The sequence below is a fragment of the Saccopteryx leptura genome, chromosome 6 (assembly GCF_036850995.1).
Source record: "Saccopteryx leptura isolate mSacLep1 chromosome 6, mSacLep1_pri_phased_curated, whole genome shotgun sequence".
NCBI classification, from domain to species: Eukaryota; Metazoa; Chordata; class Mammalia; order Chiroptera; family Emballonuridae; genus Saccopteryx; species Saccopteryx leptura.
This window is the reverse complement of record NC_089508.1, coordinates 11,138,886-11,151,233: the sequence shown is the minus strand read 5'-3', so window position 1 is coordinate 11,151,233 and position 12,348 is coordinate 11,138,886. Positions and strand designations below refer to the sequence as shown.

At 41.1% G+C, this 12,348-nt stretch overlaps 1 protein-coding gene across 2 annotated transcripts in view; it reads left to right on the top strand.

The window, feature by feature from the left end:
* Positions 1 to 4,140: 4,140 nt before the first annotated feature.
* Positions 4,141 to 12,348, top strand: part of UNC79 (unc-79 homolog, NALCN channel complex subunit) — a 249,572-nt gene continuing 241,364 nt past the window's right edge. For both annotated transcript variants that reach the window (XM_066342422.1, XM_066342421.1), the window contains exon 1: positions 4,141 to 4,205. In XM_066342422.1, the coding sequence (XP_066198519.1) occupies positions 4,184 to 4,205 (22 nt within the window). In that variant the 5' untranslated portion in view covers positions 4,141 to 4,183. The remainder of the gene's footprint in view (positions 4,206 to 12,348) is intronic.

Genomic DNA, 12,348 nt, shown 5'->3' with positions numbered 1-12,348 from the left:
AAGTAAGTTTTATTTTGAAAGGTGAACAAACTTAAGACAGCAATAACAAAATGGGGCACTGGCCAGGTAGCTCAGTTGGTCAGAGTGTTATCTAGATATGCTAAGGCTGTGGGTTTGATCCCCAGTCAGACATATACAAGAATCTACCAATGAATGCATAAATAAGTGGAACAGCGAATCAATATTTCTCTTTTTCTCTTCCTCTTTCTCCTACAGCAGTTTTTAAAATATTAAAAACATAACAAAATGGAGAATCCTGTCCAATTGCAAGGAGGATAGAAATACTAAATGATTTGTTAGAAAAATTTATAGTTAAGCAATTTATTTTATTATTTTATTTTTTGTGACAGAGAGAGACAGAGAGGAACAGATAGGGACAAGAAAGGAGAGAGATGAGAAGCATCAATTCTTTGTTGTGGCTCCTTAGTTGTTCACTGATTACTTTCTCATATGTGTCTTGACCTGGGGCTGCAGCAGAGCAAGTGACCCCTTGCTCAAACCAGTGATCTTGGGCTCAAGCCAGCGACCATGGGGTCATGTCTGTGATCCCATGCTCAAGCCAGTGACCCCGCGCTCAGGCTGGTGAACCTGCGCTCATGCTGGATGAGCCCACACTCAAGCCACTGACCTCGGGGTTTCCAACCTGGGTCCTCTGCATCCCAATCCGACACTTTATCCACTGCACCACCACCTGATTGGGCAACAATTTATTTTAAAATCTGTAAAATTAATCAGTAAAAGACTAGAAACAATCCATAGCTTTCAAATAAACAGAGGGGAAAAGGATTACAGAAATTTTTTGTTAAAGTAAGATTTATTAAAACTATTGGCAAACAGCCTCATGTATTGTATATAAAATAGTAATTTATGACAAAGTTGGCATGGGATTAGAAAGTGTTGGGGAAAAATTTAATAAATGGTTTAGGATGATATGTAACCTATAGGGAAATATAGACCCTACCTCATGGTATACACAAATATAAATTTAATTTGTAATAAAGACTTAAATGTAAAATGTAAAACTTTAAAACTTTTAGAGTGAAATATAAGGATTTTTACAAAAATGCTGGAAAGAAAAGGAGACAATTAATGGGAGCATCTATAAGTGGGGGCATATTTGAAGAAGAAAAGGGCATTTCACCTGTCAATGAGGATAGGCACTACTTCTGCAAACAGAGAAAAGAAAGAGAAAGATTGACACAGAAAGGTGGAGACAAAGAGAAAGAAAGGTAAGGGAGTTCACATTTGCTTCTTTGAAGTAGTAAATTAGGTCATGTGTTGGAATGGAGAAAGTGGTCCAGGTTAATGAATTAGCCCAATGGACATGTTAGAAGATTGAGTTGTAAAAACCTAAACTGATAATTAGGGTATAAATTGTATGGATGATTTCAGGCTTTGAAACAGAACCAAACTTAATAGAATGGGTGCATTTGAGTGACTTGAACAGTAATACTAGCAGCAGCAAATACTCAAATGTGCCAGGGATTATTTTAGATTCTCATATGTCATTCGAAGTGTGCTAGGGATTGTTCTAGATTATTTATTTATACTCATTTAATCCTGATAACAACCTCTGAGGTTTCTGTGCTATTACGAGCATTTTACAAGTGAGCAAATTGAGACAGAGAGAGTAACTCGTTCAAGGTCACACTGAAGAGAGCTGGAATTCAAACCTAAGCTATCTAATTCCCGAGTCTGGACCCCTTGACAACATTATACTTTCTTAATGAGGTACTGGGAAGTTTAATTGATGACAAACAGCAAGGTTAGTAAGCAGGTCAAGGAAGAGTACTTTTCTAACACACACTTTGTTACCTGGTTGCTGGGTTATCTAAGATACTACTTTTGAAAAAAAAAATAGTTATTGTTTTCTTTATGAAAGCCTCGAGCCTCCTAAAAATTTCTGCATAAATCATTGAGTTTTCTTTTAATCACATGAAGTATTTGTCATCTTGGGAATTTATATTATATTCATATTTTCTTTCGTAATGATTCCAACTTATTTTACCCCAAATTAACTCTTTAACATTATCTTTTTACATCATCATTTATCTCTGAAGAATGGAACTTCTATGTGGGATGTGTTTTTGGGAATGAACAATGGTATAGGAAGGTCAGTAATTAGTCAGACCAACCTGTCAAGCAGCAAGGTGACATTGGCCAGTTGTGAATACATCTTCAAGAGTCAGATTACTAATACTTTATGAACATTTTGCCAGTGCCATGAGGTTTAGCCACTGTGTATACTGTAATGGGCAAAACTGCCAATATATATTTTTTGTGCTATGCAGAAACATTTCTTGATATTCACAAAATTTTTTAATTGGCAAATATTTATTTTGAATATTTTGTACATACCTACACAATTTAACATTCTTTCCCCTAAAACGATTGTTCTTTTGTGTTGAGATAAAAAACATTGATCTAGTCATCAGTTGTCAGCATTAAAATAATTGCTTAACCCTTGCATTTCTGCTCCTATGGTGTGGGCTAAATCAACTTGCTTTGATCATTCATTGTTCCTCAGCTTTCATAAACTATTTAAATTATTTGAATGAGATGGTCATAATGGTTGACAATTGTATTTTAATTTTAAAAGGCCGGTCACATCCATTAGACCATTTGATCTGCCCAATAACTCTTTAAGTGATGGCAGATTTTTTTTTTTTACTTTTTTTTTTTTTTCTTTTAAGAGAGAGAGAGAAAGAGAGGGAGAGAGACAGGAAGGGACAGAGATGAGAAGCATCAACTGACAGTTGCTTCACTTTTAGTTGTTCATTGGTTACCTCTCATATGTGCCTTGACTGGGAGGCTCCAGCAGAGCCAGTGACCTCTTTCTTGCTCAAGCCAGTGATTCCTTGCTCAAGCCAGCGACCATGGGATCATGTTAATGATCTCACGCTGAAGCCGGCGACCCCGCACTCAAGCCAGATGAATCCGATGACTTCGGGGTTTTGAACCTGGGACCTCAGCATCTCAGGTCTATGCTGTATCTACCACCAGTCAGGTGACAGGGCAGGTTTTATTCCCATTTTACAGATGAAGAATTTAAGGCTTAGGGAGATTAAAAGATTGGACCTAGAATGAGTATATGGTAGAACTGAGTCTTGAATCTAGTTCTGACTCCCAAGTCCTGGCTCAGAATGTCTGCCCACTTTGTAGAAGATTTTGTAAATGTATCTTCCTATTAATATGCAGGATGTCCTTTTCCAGTGTTTTCTTTTTCTATTGGCTTTGTTTGGTTACCCAACAGAGGGGCTTCCTAACATGCTTGTCTCTATCCTGGGTGCAAGGGAGCAAGCACATCTGGGTTACTTCAGTCTCCAATCTTTTATTTTCCTTTTCCGTGGTCCTTCGCTTCGCCATCCATGGAAATCTTTCTTATCTCCAACTTCTGAAGTCTTCTCACAGGCCCCTGGCAGTGGGACCTCCCATCCTACTCATCAGCAGGAGAGCCCATCAGAGAGGGGAGGCAGAGGGCACAGAGCACAGCACGCCGGGAAGCCATGCTGAGGGTTACTTCTGCATTTCCTTCCTCGCGGTCCTCGGGAGCATCCTCGCCGCCCTCCGGCCCCGGTTCTCTCCAGCCCGCCCCGGATCCGCCTCCTCCTCCTCCTTCCTCCCGGAGGTTGAGACGAAGCGTGGGACGCACCTGGGTCCCTCTCCGGTCATCTCGTTGAGGCACCAGGGTCTGCCCCCGGAGCAAGATTTACAGGCCTGCAGAACGCCAATGGGAAAATCCAAATGGTCGGGGACTCCGGCACTTTAAGAGGCTTTTCTCTGGGAAACACCCGTCCCCTCCGTGCGCCTTATGAATGGAAATACTCCTCCCCTGGTCGAGCCCATTTTCCCATTTCACCAGGAGCCGCGGCTCGCTCTCTCCTTTCGGTCTCCCCGCCCACATCAGCGCGGGCAGCTCCAGGAGGGGACGGACAGGAAGCCTTTGGCCGCCTATTAAATCCCACCCATTTCTCCGGGGGCGATTTCCTAACCTTCCGGGACCGAATTCTGCAATTTGATGTGCGTTTTGTCCGAATGGTAGCGACACGGGCCTAAGGGAGGGGGAAAGCGAGGGGGTGGGGGGTGGGGGGTATGCGCTCTTTTCCTCGCAACATCGCTGGCGGAGCGAGGGAGCTCACACGACACAGATTTTGGGGCAAAGCCTTTCCATCTGGACAGCACCATGTCCACCAAAGCGGAGCAGTGTAAGTAGCAGCCGGCCCGGCGTTTCTGCCCGGCCTCCAGCTGGGAGCTATTGCAGTTGCGGCGTTTGCGGCTGCCGGGAGACCTTGGCATCGTGCTGGTGCGGGGGTGGGGGCTGAGGCTGGGGCGGGTGGGGGGGGTGGGGGGTGGGGGGTGGAAGAGAAGGTGGGGGGAGGGTGGACGGCAATGGCAACGCGGCGCTGTCCCCGGTGCTGAAAAAACAATGCGGTCTTCCTTGGGCTTGTGGTAGGGTTCGCAGGACTGAAGGACCCTGCGAAATGAAATTAAAATGGGGTCATTCTCGGAAAAAAAAAAAAAAGAGGCCTCGTATCTTTCAGATAAACATTTCAGTGTCTCTTGTTGGAGTGGGGGAAGGGGGGCAGTGGCAAGTCAGGGGCGGGGAACTGTCAGTGCAACCAAAGCCGGCCTGGCCTTCTGAGCATGCCCAGTTCTCGGTGCTGGAGCCATTGGGGAGTTTGTCTGCAGTTTCCACTTGAGGTTGGAGAGGCGAGAAGGGAGAGGAGGGGGGCGGGGGCAGCTAGGAGCCGGCAGAATTCAGGATCCAGTGTGAGGACAATCAGCTCAGCAATACCAACACTGATGCTAAAACTGCGCACAATTGTAGGTTAAAGCAGGAGTCAGTGCTTGCAAGAAAGTGAAAGGGGCTCTGGGAAAATGATCCAACCTTTTGTAGGACAGCTCACACAAACTGTAACGAATAGCAGGAGGATTTTACTTGTCCCAGTAATGATTGGCTGTGTGTTTTGGTTGGAAACAACCTGCTCATTCTGTGGACAGACGAAGTTTCTAATACGCTCTCGTAGTGCGCATTAATTTGTAGGCCTTCGGTGTGTACCTGGTAGGTTGATTAATGTGAAACCTTTTCCTGAGTGCACTTGAGGGATTCAGACACTTAAACTTCTGATTGTAAATAAAAGATGTTTTCATTAAGCAACGAGTTTGTATTTTAACCAACTTACCAGAATTTCTTCATCTAATTGATTCTTGTTTCTTTTAAAGTAGAACACAGTTATATTGATAATGTTGCCACTACTTAAAAGTCTTTGTAATTCTTCTCTGAAATGGCTGTTAAAACCATTCTGTGAGACACCGAAAACAGTAGTCTCATTCTTTGGGGGGGGGGGGGTAGCTTGTATATGACATGAAGTTTGTCACTTATTCCCTAGCTAGTTTAAATGAACTGAAGACTCACAGCATTCCCAGACTGATGGTTCATTAGAAATTGACTATGCACACCTACTGTCTGGTATTTGTACCTCCTCACAATGTTTTATTTCCTAATCTGTAAACCTGGGGTAATAATGCTGGTGGGTTGTTGTAATTATAAATGAGAGAATACACAAAGGTTGAGTAGTGATCCTATCCCACAGCAAGTATTCAGTAAATGATGGTTATTATACTGACAATTATCCCATTTAATAGTCCATCTCTCCTAAATACTTAAGAAATTCTTTGTAATTTATTTCTGTCTCCAAAAGTTAAATCTAGATCTCAAAGATAAAATTTGCTTCTACAGAGGCTTTTGAAAAAATTGGATGCATATGTTAAAGTATTTTTTTTAATTTACTGATTTTTAGAGAGAGGAAAAGAGAGAAACATCAATTTGTTGTTCCACTTATGTATGCATTCAATGGTTGATTCTTGTATGTGCCCTGACTGGGGATTGAACCTGCAACCTTTGTGTATTGATTGGGACAACACCCTAACCAACGCTCTTCCGGGCTAGGGCTGAATGCATTATTTTCCGAATAGTGACAACATACTTGGAATCAGTGTGAATCTCCCCGCTTGAGGATGTCACACCCTTGAAAGTTTTATTATAGTATAGTTGTTAAAAAACCAACACCTGTCATCAGATTTTATGGTTATATATTATGTAAGTAACTTCAGGTTAAAACCAGTGAGTATTACTCTTCCTGTGTTTTCTCCTTCTTGTTATATTTTGAGGTGCACTGGTTGCTTTGTCTTGTCTTTTTCCTGGACAGTTAATGCCAAGATAAGTAAAATCTATCTGTGGACTTGGTTGTATAGTGCAAGTTGTGTGTAGTTAAGTAGCTACTTTAGAATTGTTTGTAAATAGATTTTTTAATCTGCAGATGATAGAAAGGACATCATGAGAAGCTAGAACATGTGGATTTGAGTTTTGCATGCCCTTCTGATTAACTGTGAGACACTGGGCAATTCATTTAATAGTTCTGTGCCTCAGTTCATCTGTGAAGTAAGGAGGAGTAGAAGCAGCTACATTTGTTAATCCTAAGGATTTGGAGGGTAAGGGAGGTAAATGGGAATAGGCTGTAAAAAGGATAAGGATGTTTTGGGTGTTTTTAGGTATCTTTATTTAGAGTGAAAGGAAGTTAAGAATTTCTTTTCTTTTTCTCTTACATGGATGAACATGAGTGGGTTGACACTGTAGTGCACATTATAAACCTGAAAATACAGCAAACACATAAATAGCTGTATAACTGATGTTCATAGTGAAGGGTGAACAGTTTTTAAGAAAGGAAAGTTGCAGATCTATGTTTATTTTGGCCTTGGACTCAGTAGGAGTATGGCTAAGGGGAGAGAGAAAGTGGAGGGAAGGCCATGAGCTTTTTCTTTTCTACTGGATGTGAAGACCACCAGGATTTGAGAGAATGAGAGTTAATTTCTTCTCTGCATTTAGGAGTGTGCACAGTATCACTTGCCTAAGAACCAAAAGGAGAGAATTAGTTATATAATGTCAAAATATTTTTTACTCTTCTTCCTGAGGCTTCCTGATGTAGGTAAAGGTTTCCCTGGTACAGGAAGTGGACATATTTTGGTTGAACCAGCAAGAGGAAGTACTTGCATTTCAACCCAAACAGATTATGTGACTTACCTCTGAAATTTAGTATATCACAGATATGTGAAAAATGATTTATTTTTATGTAGTAGTATTTTCTTTTATGAAATAAGTAATAATAATGAAAAAGAAGCTACTTTTAGCTAAAATATGTATATTTAGTTCAGAGCCTATTTTTATACATTCAATTTGTTTCTTATTTTATGTACAGAACCATCATAACATAAGGATTGCACAAGAGTGAAAATTTTTTCTTCCAAGTGCTTCTTTTTTTTTACAAAGGTCACTGTAGTGAAAATGTTTGCATCGCTGATGTAGAATCTGGAGTGATAAAAATTTATAGTTCTTTTATTGGGAATTCTAAAGAGGAGTCCAAGTCTCCTGCATCCCACCTCTATCTTTCTCTGTCTTCTAAGAGTTAAAATTGACCAAACTGGAGGACTTTGGACGTTCTCTTTCAAAAGAAGCACACTTTTACTAACAGCAGAAGTTAAGAGTTGGGATTCCAGAATCAGACTGGTGCCTGGATATGAATCCTCGCTCTGCTTCTTACAATCTGCATGACCTTTGACAAGTTAACTCAACCTCTTTAAGCCTCGATTGCATTAATCTATAAAATGGGGATTGTAATAGGTGTGAAGGTTAATGAGGTGATCTATGAAAAGTGCTTAGCACAGAATCCTGGCACATAGCAAGGAGTTCATAAATGTTAGCTATTATTATTATTATCATCAAGTATACAATCTTGTGCTTGCTGCTATATTATAAGTTATAAATTTGGAGCTAGCTTCTTAGAAAAATGTAGTATTTAAATGGGACGTAGACTTTTGGACTATTTTTTATTATTCTTTCCTTGTCTCCAGCTTTTCTCTACAGCAGGGGTCCCCAAACATTTTACACAGGGAGCCAGTTCACTGTCCCTCAGACCGTTGGAGGGCCGGACTATAAAAAAAACTATGAACAAATCCCTAGGCACACTGCACATATCTTATTTTAAAGTAAAAAAACAAAACGGGAACAAATACAATATTTAAAATAAAGAACAAGTAAATTTAAATCAACAAACTGACCAGTATTTCAATGGGAACTATGGGCCTGCTTTTGGCTAATGAGATGGTCAATGTCCGGTTCCATATTTGTCACGGCTAGCCGTAACAAGTGATATGACGCGTGCGTTCCGCGTCACCGGAAGTAGTACTGTACGTGAGTGACGCCGTGCTTTGCTCTCACTGTCCACCAATGAAAGAGGTGCCCCTTCCAGAAGTGCGGCGGGGGCAGGATAAATGGTGGCAGGGGGCCGCATGCGGCCCGTGGGCCGTAGTTTGGGGACCCTTGTTCTAGCCTAACCCATTTTTGGTGGAAGGGGGTTTCTGCATTCCTTGACTTGGTCTATCTAAACCAGGGGTCCCCAAACTTTTTACACAGGGAGCCAGTTCACTGTCCCTCAGACCGTTGGAGGACTGGACTATAAAAAAAAAACTATGAACAAATCCCTATGCACACTGTACATATCTTATTTTAAAGTAAAAAACAAAACGGGAACAAATACAATATTTAAAATAAAGAACAAGTAAATTTAAATCAACAAACTGACCAGTATTTTAATGGGAACTATGCTCCTCTCACTGACCACCAATGAAAGAGGTGCCCCTTGGCCCTGACCGGTTGGCTCAGTGGTAGAGTATCTGCCTGGTTTGTGGAAGTCCCCGGTTCGATTCCCGGCCAGGGCACACAGGAGAAGTGTCCATTTGCTTCTCCACCCCTCCCCCTCTCCTTCCTCTCTGTCTCTCTCTTCCCCTCCCGCAGCCAAGGCTCCATTGGAGCAAAAGATGACCTGGGCGCTGAGGATGGCTCCGTGGCCTCCGCCTCAGGCGCTAGAGTGGCTCTGGTCACGACAGAGCGACACCCCAGATGGGCAGAGCATCGCCTCCTGGTGGGTGTGCCGGGTGGATCCGGGTCGGGTACATGTGGGAGTCTGTCTGACTGCCTCCCCATTTCCAGCTTCAGAAAAATGCAGAAAAGGAAAAAAAAAAAAAAAAAAAAAAAAGGTGCCCCTTCCGGAAGTGCAGCGGGGGCCGGATAAATGGCCTCAGGGGGCTGCATGCGGCCAGCAGGCTGTAGTTTGGGGACCCCTGATCTAAACAAACCATTTTTAAGGCATAAACTGCCTATTCATCACCTTTTGTATTATGATGACAGTGTAACAGCTGGTAAACAGAAATCAGTTATATAAATATCCATCAAAATGGTTGTCAAACTTGGATATTAACCCACTGATAATTTGAGCATAAACTCAGAATAACTACTGACAGAAATGTGAATGTATGCTTTTTTTTTTTTTTTTTACAGGGACAGAGAGAGAGAGTTAGAGAGAGGGATAGACAGGGACAGACAGACAGGAACGGAGAGAGATGAGAAGCATCAATCATCAGTTTTTCGTTGCGACACCTTAGTTGTTCATTGATTGCTTTCTCATATGTGCCTTGACCACGGGCCTTCAGCAGACGGAGTAACCCCTTGTTTGAGCCAGCGACCTTGGGTCCAAGCTGGTGAGCTTTTGCTTAAACCAGGTGAGCCCGCACTCAAGCTGGCGACCTCGGGGTCTTGAACCTGGGTCCTCTGCATCCCAGTCTGACGCTCTGTCCACTGCGCCACTGCTTGGTCAGGCTGTATGCTATTTTTTTTTTTTTTTTAGAGACAGAGAGAGAGTCAGAGAGAGGGATAGATAGGGACAGACAAACAGGAACGGAGAGAGACCCGTTTGAGCCAGCGACCTTGGGTCCAAGCTGGTGAACTTTTGCTCAAACCAAATGAGCCCACGCTCAAGCTGGCGACCTTGGGGTCTCGAACCTGGATCTTACGCATCCCAGTCCGACGCTCTATCCACTGCGCCACCGCCTGGTCAGACTGTTGCCATATATATATATATATATATATATATATATATATATATATTGTATTTTTCTGAAGCTGGAAACGGGGAGACAGTCAGACAGACTCCCGCATGCGCCCGACCGGGATCCACCCGGCATGCCCACCAGGGGGCAATGCTCTGCCCACCAGGGGGCGATGCTCTGCCCATCCGGGGCGTTGCTCTGTTGCGACCAGAGCCACTCTAGCGCCTGAGGCAGAGGCCACAGAGCCATCCCCAGTGCCCGGGCCATCTTTGCTCCAATGGAGTCTTGGCTGCGTGAGGGGAAGAGAGATACAGAGAGGAAGGAGAGGGGGAGGGGTGGAGAAGCAGATGGGCGCTTCTCCTGTGTGCCCTGGCCGGGAATTGAACCCGGTACTTCTGCACGCCTGGCCGACGCTCTACCAGTGAGCCAACCGGCCAGGGCCCTGTATACTATTTTTAATGTATTTATTCTACTCAACATCTTTATCTCAGTAACTAAAAATCTTTTTGATTACATCAAAACAAACATTTTTAAGAGTATAGCTAATATGATTTGAAGTTGAACTTGCCCTTTTCCCATACATATTTAAGGGCCATGCTTGGAGAAATCAATCGAATGTTTAAAAAAATTTTACTAAAATAGAAAAGTACTTCTTCTTTGAATAGCACTGAAACCTACTTATTTAGAAAGCTTTCCACACATTGCTAACTTCTTATAGTTGAATCTAGTTTTATTCATATAAAACTAAACTCTGTTTACTTAAACTCTGTTTTCTTTCTCTTTTGGCTGTTCCTACTCAGATTTTTCTTAGGGCTACTTCCTTCTTGCCTTTTATAAACATGATTCTGTCATTAGTCGTCTCTCTATCTCTCTTTAAAATCCCACAGACTTTTGCTCTCATTTCGGTTACCATCTCTTGTAGATGACATCTGAATACAATTTTCTAGTCTAAATGTGTCTTTTGAACTATAAGCCTCTATCAGGCACCTATAGGCATCTCAAACCCAAACTCTCTGTCTCCTGTGCCAAACTTGTACTTCTTTTTATATTACTTATTTCAGTGATTGGCACCACCATCTACCCATTAATCCTAGTAAAAAGAATAGTACCTCTTCTTAAACTTCTACTGTTTGTTATTAGTATTCAGTAAATCACCAAACCCTGTTGATTCTAGCACACCCAAACCAAATCGCTGTCCTAACTCCTTGATCTATTTACACTGGACTGTTTTTTTATTTTTAAAGTTCCTCCAATGTATCATGTTCTTTTTGCCTGAAATGCTTTCTTTTCCTTAATGGCCCTCTTCTTTGCCTTTCTATTGTGCCATGTTTAGCTTGGAAGCTCGTCTGATTGCCAGTCTTACCCTGTATGCCCCACTTACGTGCTCTCACTGTATTGCAATGATTAGTTTTCTTGTTAGGTGCCCACATTTACTTTGTGTATAAACTGTATTATGTTCATCTGTGTGCCTCCAGTGTGCAAACCCCATTATCTAGTGCACAGTGTTTGCACAAAACTGATTCTTGAATAAGTAAAAATGATTGAGGGTAACTTAAATGTCTTTTATAAAGAAGGATTGTATAATCAAGTTTTGGGTATCATTAATTTGAAGATTACCATATACATTTTCTTCAGTGTGAAGTTCTTCATTCTGTACAATGTGGACATAAAAATACACTTGTCAAAAGTGCTTAAAACGTTTGTTAAATTAAATTATATAGAATTTGTATAACAAGTTACACTTTTCCAGAACGTTCATTGTTTTTGGTTCTTTCTCATCAGTTAAAATGTTCTATTATTATGTTCAGCATAATCATTATGATTTCTAATTAGTAGACAAATCTTATCACACAGCCAACAGTTTTTCTTAAGATAAAATGACCACACATCTGAAATCGGAGACTGTTCATGGTGTACCGTGATGTGGATCCTTTTATAACACATATGTTCAAGTCTTATATATTTATTACCCAACCAGTAAATAGGAGTTAAGTTGGAATTTGGTTTTGCAGTATTGGTATCTTGAAGATTTACAAGCATTTATTTCTTACATTCTGAACAAATATAGATATCTCTGCATAATAAATCTATCTTTTCTTTCATCTTTTTATTTCTATACATGAAGGTTATTGATTTCTTCATGCTAATTTTATAACCTTACTTTATTAAATTACTTTCTTTTTTAGTTGTTTTCCCATCTATTCTTTGGGTTTTCAAGATGTATAATTATATAATCTGAATATAGAAAATAGTTCTTTCTTTTCTATTCAATTTTTACATCTCTAATTGTTTTTTCTAGTTGGATAGGCAAATATTTCATGCAATGTTAAATAAGCATAGATAATGAGTATTCTTGTTTTTATTTTATTTATTTATTTTTTCTTTTTCTGAAGTTGGAAACGGGGA